Source organism: Rhinopithecus roxellana, chromosome 15, assembly GCF_007565055.1.
Source record: "Rhinopithecus roxellana isolate Shanxi Qingling chromosome 15, ASM756505v1, whole genome shotgun sequence".
NCBI lineage: Eukaryota > Metazoa > Chordata > Mammalia > Primates > Cercopithecidae > Rhinopithecus > Rhinopithecus roxellana.
The window spans coordinates 94,630,522-94,650,559 of NC_044563.1; the positions used below are offsets into that span (position 1 = coordinate 94,630,522).

A 20,038-nucleotide genomic window follows, 5' to 3' on the forward strand; every position below is an offset into this window, starting at 1 on the left:
ACACACCTTTTAATCTGAATTTGTTCTAATCTCCAAATCAATTTATTATTTCCTATGGAATTTATAACGGGAATTTCAATAATGCTGGTGCTAGTTTTGTCATGCCCTTCTGTACAAACTCAAAATGTATCCACTGTTTTTTACTTTAATCTTCAACTGGTGGTAATGAGTTCTATGCACATCATATAAAAAATGTATTTCCTGAGTTTTGCTGAAATTAACATTTTTTTCTTTTAATTGTCATGGGGATAAAAAGACCTTTTGAATTTTTATCTTTTAGGACAAGCATTTGGGTAATCCATTAGAAAAGGAAAAGCAAAGGAAAGGGAATTCTGGAACTTTTTCATTTTGTTTATATTCTTGTGCTAATTTCTCAGTGACTTTTGCTGTGCATGTGAACTACGACCATATACGAAAATGGGTCTGTTTTAGGTCATGGCTGTGGGCAGAGATTAATTGGTGAAAAATGGGCCTGTTTGTGGGATTTACCACACAGCAAGGTTTCTCATCTCTCTAGAAAAATGTGAAATTAGCTCGTTGAGAAATGCAGTACGGTCATGAGGTTGAAGTGACAGCTTAGGGAGGGAAACACAGTTCACTCTCTAAGGCGGTTATGATTGGTTAGATTCCAGAGCAGTTTCTTTGGTGTAGCAAAGTTCTTTTCTTCTCACTTTCAAGTCTGTGTTTCCTAATGTTGCTAGTTTCACCAGTACTTCACAAATAGCATCTTATTGGGCTTCCTTCAAGGCCAGCTGATCCAAACTGGGGAGTGGTCTTGGAGAGGATTCCTAGTTCTCCCGGCTCCCCATCTGGAACATGTTACAGTGAAAAAGCCTTCAATTTGCAAAGACCAATTGCGACAGCAAATTTGTGCTGTGTGGAAGGGGATACAGGATGTGAACCAGTAGATACATATGGCAAGGGTGAAAAATGGAAGGCGAGACGTTGGTTCCTTGTCTGTGAAGATGGTTCTTGAGCAACCCTTAAGAACGTGTACCTGGAGTGCTCCCAGAGTGCACTCCACGTACACGTTCCTCTCTAAGAGCCACTGCAAGGATCCTGGGCCTGCTGCGTGGCCCAAGAATCCACGTTGCTCTGAAGGCCAGATCTAGCCACAGTGATGAGGGTTTCTTCGCCATGGCCTTGGTGTTGGCTGGCCTTCATTTGGTCACAGTCTGAGGACTCACCCTGAACGAGGCTGAGGTCAGAGACTGCGCCCCGCCCCTCCCACACTTAGCTCACCATCCCCACTAAGCACACCCCTTGGGAACCACAAACGCCCTCTTTCCCGACGACCCCAGTAGTGACCTGTGGGATTCTGGCTGGGTGTCTGTGACTTACCCTCAAAGAGAACCTGCACGCCTGGGGTCCCAGGATGGCGGGCTTGCCCCTCCCATCCGAAGAAGACCTCGTCCTTCTCTCTTAGTCCCGGCCGGTCTTCGGACTGCCGCCGCCGCGCTCACCTCGGCCCGGGCACGCTGGGTCGGCGGGGTCCCGGCTCGCGTCCCTGTTGGGCGACGGCGGCGCGGGTGGCGGCGGGACAAGGCGCGAGCGCGCGCCGGGCGCGCGCCCGGCCGCGACAGCCGCGGGGGAGGAGCGCCCGCCCGCCGCTCGCGCGCCCAACGGACCAGGCTGGGGCCGTGAGGTAACTGTTGCAGCCAGCGGAGCTGGGAGGCGACACCGAGTCTCCAGTCCCGAGAGGTGCCCAAGGGAAAAGGAGGCGGCAGCCAAACTGGTCCTGGAGAGAAGCCCCTTCTGCCCCTCTCCTCAGCCAGCATGTCCCGGACTCCGCCGCTCCTCAGTCCGCGCGGTGGGGACTGCGGGCCGTGGCGGCGGGCGCAGCCCTGACGGGTTGAGTCGAGGGACGCCCCGAACGCAGGGGCTGGGGTCTGGGAACGCGAGCGGCCGCTACGGTAGGAGCGGGGTGTGCTGAGTCCCGTGGCCACCCCTGGCCTCAGCCATGAGGAGGGACGAGCGAGACGCCAAAGCCATGCGGTCCCTGCAGCAGCCGGATGGGGCTGGCTCGCCCCCCGAGAGTCTGAGGAACGGCTACGTGAAGAGTTGCGTGAGCCCCTTGCGGCAGGACCCTCCGCGCGGCTTCTTCTTCCACCTCTGCCGCTTCTGCAACGTGGAGCTGCGGCCGCCGCCGGCCTCCCCCCAGCAGCCGCGGCGCGGCTCCCCCTTCTGCCGGGCGCGCCTCTCGCTGGGCGCCCTGGCTGCCTTTGTCCTCGCCCTGCTGCTGGGCGCGGAACCCGAGAGCTGGGCTGCCGGGGCCGCCTGGCTGCGGACGCTGCTGAGCGTGTGTTCGCACAGCCTCAGCCCCCTCTTTAGCATCGCCTGTGCCTTCTTCTTCCTCACCTGCTTCCTCACCCGGACCAAGCGGGGACCCGGCCCGGGCCGGAGCGGCGGCTCCTGGTGGCTGCTGGCGCTGCCCGCCTGCTGTTACCTGGGGGACTTCTTGGTGTGGCAGTGGTGGTTCTGGCCTTGGGGGGATGGCGACGCAGGGTCCCCGGCCACGCACACGCCCCCGGAGGCGGCGGCGGGCAGGTTGCTGCTGGTGCTGAGCTGCGTGGGGCTGCTGCTGACGCTCGCGCACCCTCTGCGGCTCCGGCACTGCATCCTGGTGCTGCTCCTGGCCAGCTTCGTCTGGTGGGTCTCCTTCACCAGCCTCGGGTCGCTGCCCTCCGCTCTCAGGCCGCTGCTTTCCGGCCTTGTGGGGGGCGCTGGCTGCCTGCTGGCCCTGGCGTTGGATCACTTCTTTCAAATCAGGGAAGCGCCTCTTCATCCTCGGCTGTCCAGTGCCGCCGAAGAAAAAGTGCCTGTGATCCGACCCCGGAGGAGGTCCAGCTGCGTGTCGCTAGGAGAAACTGCAGCAAGTTACTATGGCAGTTGCAAAATTTTCAGGAGACCTTCGTTGCCTTGTATTTCGAGAGAACAGGTATGTTGGCTGGAAAGCGAGGTCTGGGATGTGAGAGGGTTCGGGTTTACCGCTGCAGTTTCCGAGTTGAGTTCGCTTATTTGAAAGCATGTTAACTTTCAGAATGGAAAAAGGGTGTGTGGGGGGGGGGCCGGGGGGGAGGGGGAGGAAACAATGTTTTATTCTGGAAAAGATTCTTAAAATACAGGAAGCCTTTTAAAAATGCAGAAGCAAGTGCCTTTTGTCATTGAATAGAAATCAAATAGCCCGCTAATCACATGACACTTTTTAAGGATTGTATATGCAATAGATGAGTTCGCAGAAGAATGAGGTGAATCATTTGTGGTTGAATAGATTGACTACTCCCGCTTTTGGCATACTCTGATGTGTGTCTTTTTGCTGCCATTTATGTGTTTGCTGTTACAATGATGCCTGCCCAAATACAACATACAGCCTTTAGAATGAGAGGATACATCTGTGAGTTTTAATCAGTGTGGTTTCGTTATTGAAAACCATGAGGAAAAATCTGAGATTTTATCGTTAGAAGAACAGTGATGAGCTTTGCAAATGAGAGTAATTTAAATGAAAAGACAGCAGTATAGGTGAATATGATTTTTTACGGACTAATTCAGTGTTCTTTGTATTTGTTGCATAATTAGGAGAATGTTTTAACAGTTTAAACTTTAAACTTGGTAATTCCTGGAAAGATGCCAATAGAAAAAAACCTATTTTTTCCCCATAGGTTTACATAGTTTCGTTTTTTTAAAGGGATTGAAATCATCAGCAAATGAGATTACATCTTTATGTAGCATTGGAAAACCTACCTGTTCCACATCAACAAGAAACTCAATAAGTATAGCTACTATTATTGAGGATTTATGAAGTGCAAAACATTTTACACATACTGTCTCAAATCCTCACAAGAACGGTGTTTGGCTGGTGCCATTAACCTCTAGAGATGAGAAATCTAGGCTTATAGAGGTAATGCAACTTCACATGTCTAGTAAGTGGTAGTTCTGGGATTTGATTAGATATTTCAGTTTTCAATGCTGTGTTCTGCACAACTAACTGGTAAGTATAGTGGTTTTCAGTAGGAGAGTAAGAGCGTAACCATAGGTTTTCAGAATTTTTGGATTAGTGATACGCTTTACACTGGGAGCCAATATGTTGGAGACAAAAGTTCCTTGTCCTTAATGCATTTGATGCATTCTTCTCTCTTCTTTTCTGTTCTCTTCCTTCACTTCTTGTCTGTCTTCTCTTCGAAATATTTTCTAAGCTACTACATTGATTTTATGACATGTTGAACACTGATCTGTAGTGTTCCAATGACACAATACTTTGCTTCTTGAATTGGCTTCAGAGGCCACTTCTGTGGTCAACCTCTTGAAAAAGTTTTGTTATACCTTTCGTTTTCTCAGTTTACTACCAGTGGTAATAGACAGTACTTTAGGAAAATGTGTGTTGGAAGAAAAATTGTTTTGAGAGGATTTATTATGGAACAAAGTAGTATCAACTATTTTCATAGAATGGAATTAATATTTGAATTTTGACCAAATGTGAACACATTGCATTTTTTAACACTGGAAAATTGTTTTAGCAGTTTCATCACTTTTGTGGGCAATTTCCTGAACTTAACAGTTACAGTTTAACATATTTTAATTGTAATTTGTTGGTGGTGGTAATTCTGTCTGTCCTTTTGTAAGTGGAAAATGTCTAGATTTCTTAATCCTTGTGTGGTGCTCTTTCCATCACAGCAACCTTTTCCAACCTTTAGGTGCAGTGTTAAGTACCAGGTAGCTTCAATTATTGTTTATATTAGAGGAAAATACAATTTGTGCTTCTAAAAAGGGTGTATTTTCTTAGTGCAGAAAATCCTTATTCACATTCTACTTTTAATAGGAACATTTTTGCACACTTAAAGTATATGTGAATAGTTCAGCGTTTATACATGCCTACCTAATATTCAGTGTCCACAAAATAATTCTATTTTGACATTGCTAGAAAAGAGTATTTTTAACCTAGCAGATACTGTCATAGCAAGAATTTTTATTTTTGCTTGTTCCTGAAGTCTAACAGTGAATTTGTGCTTTTTGTTTGCATATATATTATGTTAAATATTTTGAGAGGAAATCAGTACTTTTATGGAAGTAAAAGATCAGGAGATTTTTCTAATTTTCAAAGTGTTGTATATGACAGTGGTAAAAACACTTTCTTGTTTCAGAAAGTAAAGGAAGATGAAAAGATTTTAGATAGGACCTGTCATAGGGGAAAATGTCCTGGATTCATAGGCAGAGGATTGAGGAGTTTTGGCTTAACTGTTTAATTTAGGAAAAGTCAGTGAACCTTTCTGAATCTTAGCATCCTGTCAAATTAAGGGATTCTAGTAGATGAATTCTGTAATACCTTCTAATTCTAAAATTAAATTATATAATACCTTCCATTTCTAAAATTAAATTCTTTTAGTTTACACTTTTGGTAAGGTAGAAATAAAACTATAAGATGTCACAAACCAGTAATTCTTGCAGTTTTACTTAAATGTTGAATGTTGACCTTACTAACCTATGCTTTCCAAGTATAGTAATTGGAAAAGATGAGCAAATATCCTGTATGTTTTGGATAGAACTTTAAAAAAGTATATGGGGGTTCATTTTTAGGATGGTAATAAAATTATAACATTTTCATTTCCTTAGGAATTTAAAAATTTTTATTAACCTCTTTGAAAGCCACTTAAACGTCTATCAATAGAAATGTTTTTAATTGTAGAATAATAGATTTAAAGTAGTTTTTAACTTTTGGGATGTTATATTACTGTGTTGAAAAATAATGGCATGTTTGTAAAACATTTGATTTTATAATTAGATTTATAATATTTGATTTAAATGCTATATGTGTCAGTTCAGTTCTTAACTAAGGGCTTTTTTTTTTTGGCAAAGCATTTAGAGATTTGAAACCCAAATCTAGTTACTGTTGATGGTGTTCTGCTTTGGTGGGTTAATGGAAAGAAGCACTGAGTTTGTAGTCTTATCTGCCAAGAATCAGCAGAAACTAATAGGAAGTTAAAAAAAATTAGTCATCTGCATAGAAGCTTTGAGCAGAATTGAACAAGCTACATTTCTGTGCCATTTTAATTGCATATTCTACAGTGCAGTTTTCAGCTTTTCAATGAGATCATTTTGTGTTTGAGTAGGTAAATACAAGGTTTTGAAAGGCATAAGTTAGTGTGTGAGATATTTTTCTATACCTTTAATGCTAAGTGCTTTCTAAATGGTTAGGTAAATATTTAAAAATTCCGTGGCCCTAATGCCCATAAATATTACTTAAAGTGTTAATTTTATTTGAAAAAGGTATATATGTGTAGTATGAGAACTTAAGAAAGAGAGTTTTTTAAAAGTGTGATTATTTACTCACCTAACGAATTTGCAAGGCATAATCCCCTGTTAATTTCTTTAAGAATACTGTAGTATTTGTGAAATTTATTTTATGGCTTCAATGAGTGAGCATTTTATTCCAATTTCATGTTACTATTTTGTGGTAAAATATCAGCCTACATAATAATTTTATACTTTATTTTGTAAATATAGTATGTACTCTGCCGTTAGGGTTATTTTTCAAAAACACAGATTTGATAGAGTCACCCGCTCTGTTTTAAAAATGTCTTATGGTTTTTCAGGCCGGGCGCGGTGGCTCAAGCCTGTAATCCCAGCACTTTGGGAGGCCGAGACGGGCGGATCATGAGGTCAGGAGATCGAGACCATCCTGGCTAACATGGTGAAACCCCGTCTCTACTAAAAAAATACAAAAAACTAGCCGGGCGACGAGGCGGGCGCCTGTAGTCCCAGTTACTCGGGAGGCTGAGGCAGGAGAATGGCATAAACCCGGGAGGCGGAGCGTGCAGTGAGCTGAGATCCGGCCACTGCACTCCAGCCTGGGTGACAGAGCGAGACTCCGTCTCAAAAAAAAAAAAAATAAAATAAAAAAATCTCTTATGGTTTTTCATTGTCCACAGGATACTGTTCATGCCCTTGACCCTTGCTTGCAAAGTCCTTCATAATCTGCTCTTTGCCATTTTTTGTTTTATTTTTTAAAAAAGCATTTTATTACTGGCAAACCGGATTCAGCAGCACATCAAAAAGCTTATCCACCATGATCAAGTGGGCTTCATCCCTGGGATGCAAGGCTGGTTCAACATTCGCAAATCAATAAACGTAATCCAGCATATAAACAGAACCAAAGACAAGAACCACATGATTATCTCAATAGATGCAGAAAAGGCTTTTGACAAAATTCAACAGCCCTTCATGCTAAAAACGCTCAATAAATTCGGTATTGATGGAACGTACCTCAAAATAATAAGAGCTGTTTATGACAAACCCACAGCTAATATCATTCTGAATGGGCAAAAACTGGAAAAATTCCCTTTGAAAACTGGCACAAGACAGGGATGCCCTCTCTCACCACTCCTATTCAACATAGTGTTGGAAGTTCTGGCTAGGGCAATCAGGCAAGAGAAAGAAATCAAGGGTATCCAGTTAGGAAAAGAAGAAGTCAAATTGTCCCTGTTTGCAGATGACATGATTGTATATTTAGAAAATCCCATTGTCTCAGCCCAAAATCTCCTTAAGCTGATAAGCAACTTCAGCAAAGTCTCAGGATACAAAATTAATGTGCAAAAATCACAAGCATTCTTATACACCAGTAACAGACAAGCAGAGAGCCAAATCAGGAATGAACTTCCATTCACAATTGCTTCAAAGAGAATAAAATACCTAGGAATCCAGCTTACAAGGGATGCAAAGGACCTCTTCAAGGAGAACTACAAACCACTGCTCAGTGAAATCAAAGAGGACACAAACAAATGGAAGAACATACCATGCTCATGGATAGGAAGAATCAATATCGTGAAAATGGCCATACTGCCCAAGGTTATTTATAGATTCAATGCCATCCCCATCAAGCTACCAATGAGTTTCTTCACAGAATTGGAAAAAACGGCTTTAAAGTTCATATGGAACCAAAAAAGAGCCCGCATTGCCAAGACAATCCTAAGTCAAAAGGACAAAGCTGGAGGCGTCACGCTACCTGACTTCAAACTATACTACAAGGCTACAGTAACCAAAACAGCATGGTACTGGTACCAAAACAGAGATATAGACCAATGGAACAGAACAGAGTCCTCAGAAATTATACCACACATCTACAACCATCTGATCTTTGACAAACCTGAGAGAAACAAGAAATGGGGAAAGGATTCCCTATTTAATAAATGGTGCTGGGAAAATTGGCTAGCCATAAGTAGAAAGCTGAAACTGGATCCTTTCCTTACCCCTTATACGAAGATTAATTCAAGATGGATTAGAGACTTAAATGTTAGACCTAATACCATAAAAACCCTAGAAGAAAACCTAGGTAGTACCATTCAGGACATAGGCATGGGCAAGGACTTCATGTCTAAAACACCAAAAGCAACGGCAGCAAAAGCCAAAATTGACAAATGGGATCTAATTAAACTAAAGAGCTTTTGCACAGCAAAAGAAACTACCATCAGAGTAAACAGGCAACCTACAGAATGGGAGAAAATTTTTGCAACCTACTCATCTGACAAAGGGCTAATATCCAGAATCTACAAAGAACTCAAACAAATATACAAGAAAAAAACAAACAACTCCATCAAAAAGTGGGGAAAGGATATGAACAGACATTTCTCAAAAGAAGACATTCATACAGCCAACAGACACATGAAAAAATGCTCATCATCACTCGCCATCAGAGAAATGCAAATCAAAACCACAATGAGATACCATCTCACACCAGTTAGAATGGCAATCATTAAGAAGTCAGGAAACAACAGTTGTTGGAGAGGATGTGGAGAAATAGGAACACTTTTACACTGTTGGTGGGATTGTAAACTAGTTCAACCATTATGGAAAACAGTATGGCAATTCCTCAAGGATCTAGAACTAGATGTACCATATGACCCAGCCATTCCACTACTGGGTATATACCCAAAGGATTATAAATTATTCTACTACAAAGACACATGCACACGTATGTTTATTGCGGCACTATTCACAATAGCAAAGACTTGGAATCAACCCAAATGTCCATCTGTGACAGACTGGATTAAGAAAATGTGGCACATATACACCATGGAATACTATGCAGCCATCAAAAAGGATGAGTTTGCGTCCTTTGTAGGGACATGGATGCAGCTGGAAACCATCATTCTTAGCAAACTATCACAAGAAGAGAAAACCAAACACCGCATGTTCTCACTCATAGGTGGGAACTGAACAATGAGATCACTTGGACTCGGGAAGGGGAACATCACACACTGGGGCCTATCATGGGGAGGGGGGAGGAGGGAGGGATTGCACTGGGGAGTTATACATGATATAAATGATAAATTGATGGGTGCTGACGAGTTGATGGGTGCAGCACACCAACATGGCATAAGTATACATATGTAACAAACCTGCACGTATGCACATGTACCCTAGAACTTAAAGTATAAAAAAAAAAAAAAAAGCATTTTATTACTAATGGGACACTCACTCCCCACATACATTCTAGCTGTGCTGCTTCTTGTTATTGACATTGTTGTGGATTTTTCTCTTTTGATTCTACCATCTCCACTTGTTGAAATCTCCTTTAAGGAACAAATAAGATTAGGAAGACTTTAGACAGTACACTGATACTCAAATTTATATATAAGTTGAGAACAAAACTCCAATATAGCAGAATGGGCCATATTTAAAAATAAGAGTTGACAAACCATGTGAAGCAGTGCTGATGGGTATTTTCATTATAGTGCATTAGATAGTCACATCTCCATAATTTGTTTTTATACACCTAGTAGAAGGTAAGCATAAGTAAAACCATAAAGTTTGTTTTTCATTGTTGTCAGACTATGCTCCTCAGTGGCAGGCCCTTCTCTCATTCTTTCTCTTTTCACTTTCAATTACCAAGTCAGCTTATTTCCCTAGCACACTCTTCTGCCTTCTGCACCCCATCCAAAGCAAGAATTTATACTTGCCGAAAAAGCCTATTTCAGTATAAATGTTTGTATAGGTATATAAAATATAGGACAGGTTCAGAGTTTATCTAATTGAAATCTGCTCATTATATGTTGTACAAGGAAAATAAATTGAACTCTAGAGAGAGAAAAATACTGGCTCAGGGTTATTCTGTGAGATATTTGGAAAACAGAGACTAGAACCTAGGTCTTTACTCCTAATCCACTTTTACTTTCCACAAGGAGAATGTATACTTTCCATCATAGCTTTCCAAGGCTGTACTTAATTTTGCCAGGTATCTCTAATTATATGAGAAAAGGCAGTGTTTCTGGTTAAAGGAGGTTAAAGGAGGTTAAAGGAGGTAGGCGAGAAGCTAGAGAGAGTCAGTTAAGAGGGACTCATGAAAATCGCATAGTTTATAATGACCTTGATGACAAACTTCTGATACAGTTATTTCAGAGTAATTTGTAAGGATGCAGCTGGTCTCAAACTCATGTACTTACATAACATTTATTTTATATGTTGAAGACAGAGGGGAGGGTCAAAAGGAGAGTAGGAAGAATGGAAGTGAACTGGCTGTTGCCTGCTTTGCTTAAAGGCTTTCAATTTAAACAAAAGAAACTGAAAAACTTTTAGCTGTAAACAACACTTTGGGAGAACTGGATTCTGTCTGTGGGTGGTTCCTGACAGTTTATAACATTGAGTTGTTGTTCACGTTGTTATTTACAAGCTGATCTGCGCTTATTTAGGTTGTTGTTATAAGCCTGTTCTTAGAACTTGGGGCAGAAGAGTGTATCTCCCACTGTTATTTATTTATTTATTTGTTTATTTATTTATTTATTTATTTTCTTTTACAACCAAGATCTTTCCTTCTGTCATTGATTTACCTAGCAGGTAACTTTACAGATTTCTCCTCCTCCATCTGCCACAGTACGTTGTTTGGCCACCTCTTCCTTAAATTTCATACAACTTGCATTCAGCAATATGTATTTTTTTTTTTTGAGAGCATCTCACTCTGTTGCCCAGGCTAGGGTGCAGTGATGTGTGATCTTGCCTTACTGCAAACTCTGCCTTGCAGGCTCAGGTAGTCCTCCCACTTCAGCCTCCTGAGTAGGTGGGACCGCAGTGCGTGACACCATGCCCTGCTAATTTTTATATCTTTCTTTTTTGGTAGAGAAAGGGTTTCGCTGTGTTGCCCAGGCATGTCTCAAACTCCTGGGCTCTATTGATCTGCCCATCTTGGCCAAAGATGTCCATATTTGAGAATATGTTACCTTACGTGGCAAAATGGACTTTGGAGATGGGATTAAGGATTTTGAGATGAAGAGATTATCCAGGATTATCTGAGTGGGTGCAGTGTAATCATGAGGGTCCTTAAAAAGTAGAAGAGAGAGGCAGAAGAGATCAGAGAAGATTTGACAGTGGAAGCAGGGTTGGAGTAATACAGTGTGAAAGGAACTCACTCAACCCGTCTTTGCTAACTTTGGTGATGGAAGGAGGGGACCCTGAGCCAAGAAAAGCAGGCAGCCTCTAAGAAGATGAAAAAGGTAAGGAAGTAGATTTTCTCCCTAGAGCTCCCAGAAAGTTTTGAAGCCCCACTATCATCTTGATTTAGTTTAGTGAGACCTGTATCAGACTTCTTTTTTTTTTTTTTTTTTTTTTTTTTGAGACGGAGTCTCGCTCTGTCGCCCGGGCTGGAGTGCAGTGGCTGGATCTCAGCTCACTGCAAGCTCCGCCTCCCGGGTTTACGCCATTCTCCTGCCTCAGCCTCCCGAGTAGCTGGGACTACAGGTGCCCGCCACCTCGCCCGGCTAGTTTTTTGTATTTTTTTTTAGTAGAGACGGGGTTTCACAGTGTTAGCCAGGATGGTCTCGATCTCCTGACCTCGTGATCCGCCCGTCTCGGCCTCCCAAAGTGCTGGGATTACAGGCTTGAGCCACCACGCCCGGCCCTGTATCAGACTTCTGACCTGCAGAACTATAAGATACATTTGTGTTATTTTATGCCTTTGAATTTGCAACAATTTGTTACAGGAGCATATTAGTTTGCTAGGGCTGCCATGACAAGGTTCGACAAACTAGGTGACTTGAATAGCAGAGATGAATTGTCTCACAGTTCTGGAGGCCAGAAGTCCAAGATCAAGGTTATCTCCAGGGCTGGTTCTTTTTGAAGGCTGTGAGGGAGAATCTGTTCCATGTCTTTCTCCTGGCTTCTGGTGGTTTACTGGCGATCTTTGACTTGTAGATGCATCACCCTGATCTCTTTGTTCATCTTCATGTGGCATTCTCCCTGTATGTTCACATAGTCTTTCCCTGTACCTGTCTGTCTTTGTTTCTAAATTTTCTAATTTTCTAAGGGTCCAGGTCATATTGGATTGGGGTCCACCCTGATTTGCCCCATAGAGACCTTATTTCCTAATAAGATTACATTCTGAGGTACTGAGGATTAGGACTCAACATGTTTTTTTGGGGGGTGATACAATTCAACCAATGCAAGTAGAAACAGAAAACTAAAGCTATGTAACATTGAATTGTTTTTCAAAATAGATGCTGAATATAAATTGATGCATTTGTATTTTTGCTGGCAATGAGTAAGAATGCCCCTGGATCCACATTCTTATCAACCAGTGCTTCCTATTTACTGACTTTTAAGTTTGGCTGGTCTAGTGGGTATGAAATGGTATTTCTTTGTGATTGTAATTTGCGTTTTTCTAATTTTTAGATTTATATGTGTGTTGTGATGTAGAGATTCAATCTCATTTTTTATATATATGGATATCCAGTCATGCCAACACAATGTATTGAAAAGTTTATTTTTTCTCCATTCATCAGGGCTGCCTCTGTCCTGTATCAAATTTCAATATACATATGACTGTATCTGGGCTCTATTATGTTTGATTTGTTAGTTTATGCATCCTGTGTTAATACCACACTGTCTTAGTTATAATGGCTTTCTAATAAGGCTTAATATCCATTATTGTTAGTGTCCATTGATGTGCAGAAGTTTTCAATTTTGATGAAGTTTATCTACTTTTTCTTTTGTTGCCTATGATTTTGGTGTCATATCAAAGAAATCACTGCAAATTCAATGTAATGAAGCTCTCCTTCTGTGTTTTCTTTGAGGAGTTTTATAAAAGTTGTAGTTCTAATGTTTAGGTCTTTGATTCATTTTTATTTGTTTTTGTATACAGTGTAAGGTAATGGTGCAACTTTATTCTTTTGCCTGTAGATATTCAGTTTTTCTAAGACCATTTGTTGAAAAAAAATGTTCTTCTTTTAATAACTTTTCAACAAAGTGTTGACTTCTTTGTTGAAAATTATTTGACAGTACACGTGAGGATTTATTTCTAGGCTCTCTGTTCTGTGTCATAGGTCTATATGTCTGTGTTTATGTCAGTACCACACTGTTTTGATTATTGTATCTTTGTAGTAAGTTTTGAAATCATGAAGTTTGAGACCTCAAACTTTGTTCTTTTTCAAGATTATTTTGGCTGTTTGAGTGTCCTTTGAGATTCCATATGAATTTTAAGATGAATGTTTCTGTTTCTGCAAAAAACATCATTGGGGTTTATTTTTTATTGTAGTAAAAACTGTAAAATTTACTCTGTGCTTTATTTTTAAGTGTGCAGTTCAGTAGTGTTAAGTATATTTACATTGTTGTGAAACAGATCTGCCTATCTTTTCCATCTTGCAAAACTAACACTCTATACTCATTAAATAATGAATCGCCTTCTCCTGTCCCCTGGTAATCACCATTCGACTTTATGTTTCAATGAATTTGATGACTTTAGATACCTCATATAAGTGGAATCATACAGTATTTATTTGTGGCTTGCTTATTTCACTTAGTATAATCATCTTTGGGATTTTGATAGGGATTGCCTTGAATCTATAGATTGCTTTGAGTAGCACTGGCATCTTAACAATAATAGGTTTTCTCATCCATGAAAATGGGATATCTTTTGATTTATTTTTATATTAATTTATTTCAGCAACGTTTTCATAGTTTTCAGTGTATGAGTCTTTCACCTCCATGGTTAGGTTTATTCCTGAACATTTTATTCTTTTCAGTGCTGTTGCAGATGGAACCGTTTTCTTAATTTCCTTTTTGAATTATTTATAGTGTAAAACTGTATGCATCTGATTTGTATGAGGTGATTTTTGTATATTGCAGCTTTGCTGAATTTGTCTGTTCTAATAGTTTTTTTTGTGAAATCTTCAGGGTCTTCATTTAGTGTTTGACCCCTAAAATTAGTGCTGTATATGTAGACCGAGAAACCTCAAGTAAAAATTTAAATTGGCCTCAAGTTGGTAATGCTCCAAGGCAATGGTTAGAAGCAAATTCAGATTCTCCAAGGCCTCAAATAATTCCTACAGATAAAATCCCAAGGAAATTGAGCAATGCTTAGTCAAAAATCCACAAATCAGGCAAGGAAACAAGGCACTATGAATAAGAACCTAAGAAAAGTACACAACAAAAACACATCCACCAAAGCTTCAGATTATATAAGAAATATAAAAACGCACTTATTATGATTAAAGAAATAAAATAGAAACCTGAAGAAAAATGATTGGGGGACAGGTGATTAAAAAAACTGTCACTGGCCGAGTGTGGTGGTTCATGCCTGTAATCCCAGCACTTTGGGAGGCTGAGATGGGTAGATGGCTTGAATCTGGAAGTTCGAGACCAGCCTGGGCAACATGACAAAACCTGTCTCTACAAGATACAAAATATTAGCTGGGTATGGTGGCGAAAGCCTGTAGTCGCAGCTACCTGGGAGGCTAATGTGGGAGCATCTCCTGAGCTGGGGAGGTCGAGGCTGCAGTGAGCTCTGATTGTACTACTGTACTGCTGCCTGAGTGACAGAGTGAGACTCTGTCTCAAGAAAAACCCCCCAAAATCCCCAAACACACACAAAAATAGTCATATAGATCAGAAGAGTTGGAGAATAAGAAGTAAAGAATAACTTGGACTTAATTGAAGTTTGAAAAGGGGATAACAAAATGGAGAGGAAGAAACATTTGAAAGGATAATGGCTGTAAAATAGCATTTTATAGAACTGATGAAAAATGCCAAGTTTTTGTCCAGAAAGCTCACTGAATCTCAAGCGAATAAATTAAAAGAAACCCATATGTTATTGCAAAATTGCAGAACCTTAAGGAAAAAGATAACCACTAAAAGAGCTCAGAACAGAGAAATTACCTCCAAAAGAATGAATGGCAGTTTTACTGAAAGGTGACTTATCAGTAGCCACAGTGGAATCCATAAAACAGTGGAATATCAACCGACAGGTGCTGAGAGAAAATAACTGTCAAACTAGGAATCAGTGCCCCGCAGAACTATCTCCCTAGGAAAAGTGCAAGCTAAAACAATTTTAGAAAAGGAAAAATTGAGGGAGTTTTTACTACTGAAAGTACATACTCAGGCAGAAGAAATGAATGAGATCAAGAAGGTATACTAGTGATAAATATAGGTAAAAACAAACACTTATATTGTAAGACATTATTAACAATGCCTTCTAAGAGAACAGGCTAGAACTAAAGTACTAGAAAACAAGAGCATTTACATTGGAAAGAAGAAATTAGAAGAGTATGTTAAAAAGTTATATTTCAAGGGGGAGGGCTAAGAGTTTGACTTTAAATCTTGTTTGTACACAATAGCTGTCTACACACACACACACACACATACACACACACAGCTAGTTCAACTGCTGAAAGAATAGATATTGTGTGAATGGCTTCCAAACAAATAGATGTGACAAAAGAATTGAGGGAAAAAAGCAGAACAAATAAGTAATATAAGAGAAAAAAGGAGGTCAAAAAAGGAAACCTAGCAAACAGGACAAATACTTAAAGCATGTAAAAAGATAATAGAAATAAATCTAGATACCACCACGAATTGCAATAAATATAGAAGCAAAAACTTTTGTGAAAAGAATATAAAGATTGTCCACTTGGATTTTCTGACTGTATACTCTTTGCAAACATAAGAATTTATCAAGGTTGAAAATAAAAGAATGGAAAAAGGACACAAGACACTATAATAAAACTGGTAAAATATTAATGTCAGAAAACCTGGGAAAACACTTTCCTAGAGAAAAAGATGATCATTATGTAATTATAAAAGACTGAATTCACCAAGAAGATAAAATTTATAATTGTAGATACCTAATAACATAAATGTCTATGTCTACATATATACATACACGTATATACACACATATAATTGATAACTATTTCCAAATTCACCTACAGTAGAAAGCATTCCTTTTGTATATTATTTATGCCTTTAATTCATTCCTATCACATTAATATACTTTTCTTATACTGTCTTAATTAACCTTTCGGTTATTAGCCCCCTTTTTTGAGCACCTCAGTGTGCTAGGTGCTGTGGGGGAATATAAAGATCTGTAAGATATGGTTCTATCTCTAGGGAGTTTATATCTAGTAGACTCAGATGTGCAAATTGGCTCACTGTGAGACACAATTGTGTAATTGCTGTGTTCCAGTCAGAGCACCATTTGCGGAAGGCAAAAGAGTGATCAATTTTTCAGAGGAGTGTCTTTATAGAGGAGGCATTTGAAGGACATATTATATAAGACTTGATTAAGTAGAGACAGGCGTTGAGACCGGTAAACCATCTGGTAAAGTTCATGACTTTGTTGTGGAAATCAGAATGGAAAGCTAGTAAAGTAAGGAGTGTAGAGTTAGTGTGGGAATGTTACTGGAAAAGACTGAAAGATTGGTTGAGAGTAATGTATGGAAGATATTGAATGCCATCCTAAACTTTTTGATTTATTCAGTGGAAGATGTTGGAAGATTTTCAGAAGAGAAGAGACATTTGCTTTATTTAGTTTAGAGAGATTTTTGACAATGGGAAAAGTAGATCGGAGAATGAAAATATTGGGAGCAGGGAGCCCGTTATAATCCTTCGTTTGAGAGACTGAGAACAGTGGGAGTGGAAAAGCCCTGGTGATAGGGAAAAGGGAGGTATGAAGATGCTTAAAGTCTTAGTGACTGAAAGTTTAGTGGTGTCATTAGCTAATGCAGTGAACACTGGAAGATGAGCTAGTTTGGGAGAAATGATAAAGAGCTTGACTTTATTGATTAATGTATGTTCCAGTTTTCACATGTGAATGGTTGATACCTCTTTTACATCTCTAAATGGGATGTAAACTCCCTGAGTGTAAGAACTAAGCATTTCTGTTTTGTATTTATCATTTACATTTTGGAGTTCACAATGGATATCTGTTATTATAGTTATACTTATTGTCATTTCTTACAATATTTCCATGTTAACCTTGAGTGAAGAAAAGAACTGTGGGTAGAGATGAATCCCAATTTCCTACTGTCTTTGGTATTTTCATTGATAGTCAACTATTGCACAGTGGTAAAGCTAGACTACTTGAGTTTAAATGTCATCTCTGCTACTTACAGAATGTTGGACAAGTTATTTAACTTCTGTGTACCCCAGTTTCTCTGTGTATAAATTAGGGGTAATAACAGTATCTATCTTGTTGATGTGAAATAAATGTGATATGAAATGTTGTGAGGATTAAATAAGTTAATAACCTGTAAGTTCTTGGAACAGTGTCTGGCACCTGGCAAGTTTTCAACAGGTTAGTTGTTAACGGCTGTTATTATTAATATTTGAAATTCTCATCCTTGAATTATTTAAGTTTATGCCAAGTTTCTCTAAATTAATGGTAAAACTAATTGAAATTTAGGTCTATGAGACAATCCTTTTTTATTGTCTCAGTACTTCTCTTGGAACTGGTATTAAGCAAAAAAGCAAATCCTTTCCATAAGGGATTATATAGGGGAAATTCTTTCAACCAGTGATCAATATTTAGGACAACAAAGAAAAAATACAAGGAGTAATTTAAAAAGTGATTAAAAGGGTGGTAATTTGGATTTATTTTCTTTAAAGTTTCAGAGTTAAAGATTAAGAACCTTTGGTCTTCCAGAAAAAAAAAAAAATATCAACTGCTACAATCATAATTTACTGTCCTATAAGCTTTTTGTTCCAGTTTGTCACTTTGGAGTTGGAAGTACACTGGGAAGTCAAACAAATGTCTTTACCCATAATACTTCCTTCACACACTGTCTGTTAAGCATGTTGTTAACTATGCAGCACCTCCCCAGGAATGGTAAGAGGGAGATAAAAGATACGGAAACAGAAAGAAGAGAAACTGTGTGTAAAAGAGGGACTCTTCCAACCCTCTTCCTCACTCTAGTCAGTATTAGTCACTTTGCTTTACTGCTTCAGTGTAACACTTTATTCCACTTTTCAGAAAAAGTCTCCTGAAGAGCTTCTACCAGTTAGATGGTGATGGTTCAAAGCAGACAAAAATAAATATGGATAGGAATTTTTACCAATATATGGGAAAATATTTTTTTTTTAGAGGAACATACCTACATACACATTACTAAATACCAGTGTTTATCATTACGTAAGTCATTTTTTTGTTTGGTTTTGTTGTAAAAATAAGCACCATATAGAAATAACTTTAATATCTGAAAATTCATTTCTTCAGCAACATTACTGGGCATTCTGCTAGGAGCTATAAGGGCTATGAAGAAGAATCATGTAATGCCATTACTCTTAGGAGTTTAATGTAAGATAAAAAGTGAAGATTTTATTTTAAATAATAAAAAAGACGGCCGGGCGCGGTGGCTCAAGCCTGTAATCCCAGCACTTTGGGAGGCCGAGACGGGCGGATCACGAGGTCAGGAGATCGAGACCATCCTGGCTAACACGGTGAAACCCCGTCTCTACTAAAAATACAAAAAACTAGCCGGGCGAGGTGGCGGGCGCCTGTAGTCCCAGCTACTCCGGAGGCTGAGGCAGGAGAATGGCGTAAAACCCGGGAGGCTCATTGATGCAAAAATTCTCAATAAAATACTGGCAAACCGGATTCAGCAGCACATCCAAAAGCTTATCCACCATGATCAAGTGGGCTTCATCCCTGGGATGCAAGGCTGGTTCAACATTCGCAAATCAATAAACGTAATCCAGCATATAGCATATAAACAGAACCAAAGACAAGAACCACATGATTGTCTCAATAGATGCAGAAAAGGCTTTTGACAAAATTCAACAGCCCTTCATGCTAAAAACGCTCAATAAACTCGGTATTGATGGAACGTATCTCAAAATAATAAGAGCTATTTATGACAAACCCACAGCTAATATCATACTGAATGGGCAAAAACTGGAAAAATTCCCTTTGAAAACTGGCACAAGACAGGGATGCCCTCTCTCACCACTCCTATTCAACATAGTGTTGGAAGTTCTGGCTAGGGCAATCAGGCAAGAGAAAGAAATCAAGGGTATCCAGTTAGGAAAAGAAGAAGTCAAATTGTCCCTGTTTGCAGATGACATGATTGTATATTTAGAAAACCCCATCGTCTCAGCCCAAAATCTCCTTAAGCTGATAAGCAACTTCAGCAAAGTCTCAGGATACAAAATTAATGTGCAAAAATCACAAGCATTCTTATACACCAGTAACAGACAAGCAGAGAGCCAAATCAGGAATGAACTTCCATTCACAATTGCTTCAAAGAGAATAAAATACCTAGGAATCCAGCTTACAAGGGATGTAAAGGACCTCCTCAAGGAGAACTACAAACCACTGCTCAGTGAAATCAAAGAGGACACAAACAAATGGAAGAACATACCATGCTCATGGATAGGAAGAATCAATATCGTGAAAATGGCCATACTGCCCAAGGTTATTTATAGATTCAATGCCATCCCCATCAAGCTACCAATGAGTTTCTTCACAGAATTGGAAAAAACGGCTTTAAAGTTCATATGGAACCAAAAAAGAGCCCGCATTGCCAAGACAATCCTAAGTCAAAAGGACAAAGCTGGAAGCGTCACGCTACCTGACTTCAAACTGTACTACAAGGCTACAGTAACCAAAACAGCATGGTACTGGTACCAAAACAGAGCTATAGACCAATGGAACAGAACAGAGTCCTCAGAAATAATACCGCACATCTACAGCCATCTGATCTTTGACAAACCTGAGAGAAACAAGAAATGGGGAAAGGATTCCCTATTTAATAAATGGTGCTGGGAAGATTGGCTAGCCATAAGTAGA

The 20,038-nt window shown here is 39.8% G+C and overlaps 1 protein-coding gene across 3 annotated transcripts in view; it reads left to right on the forward strand.

The window, feature by feature from the left end:
* Positions 1-1,389: 1,389 nt before the first annotated feature.
* PDE3B (phosphodiesterase 3B) overlaps positions 1,390-20,038 on the forward strand; it is a 231,247-nt gene continuing 212,598 nt past the window's right edge. For all 3 annotated transcript variants that reach the window (XM_010388376.2, XM_030917325.1, XM_030917326.1), the window contains exon 1: positions 1,390-2,938. In XM_010388376.2, the coding sequence (XP_010386678.1) occupies positions 1,961-2,938 (978 nt within the window). In that variant the 5' untranslated portion in view covers positions 1,390-1,960. The remainder of the gene's footprint in view (positions 2,939-20,038) is intronic.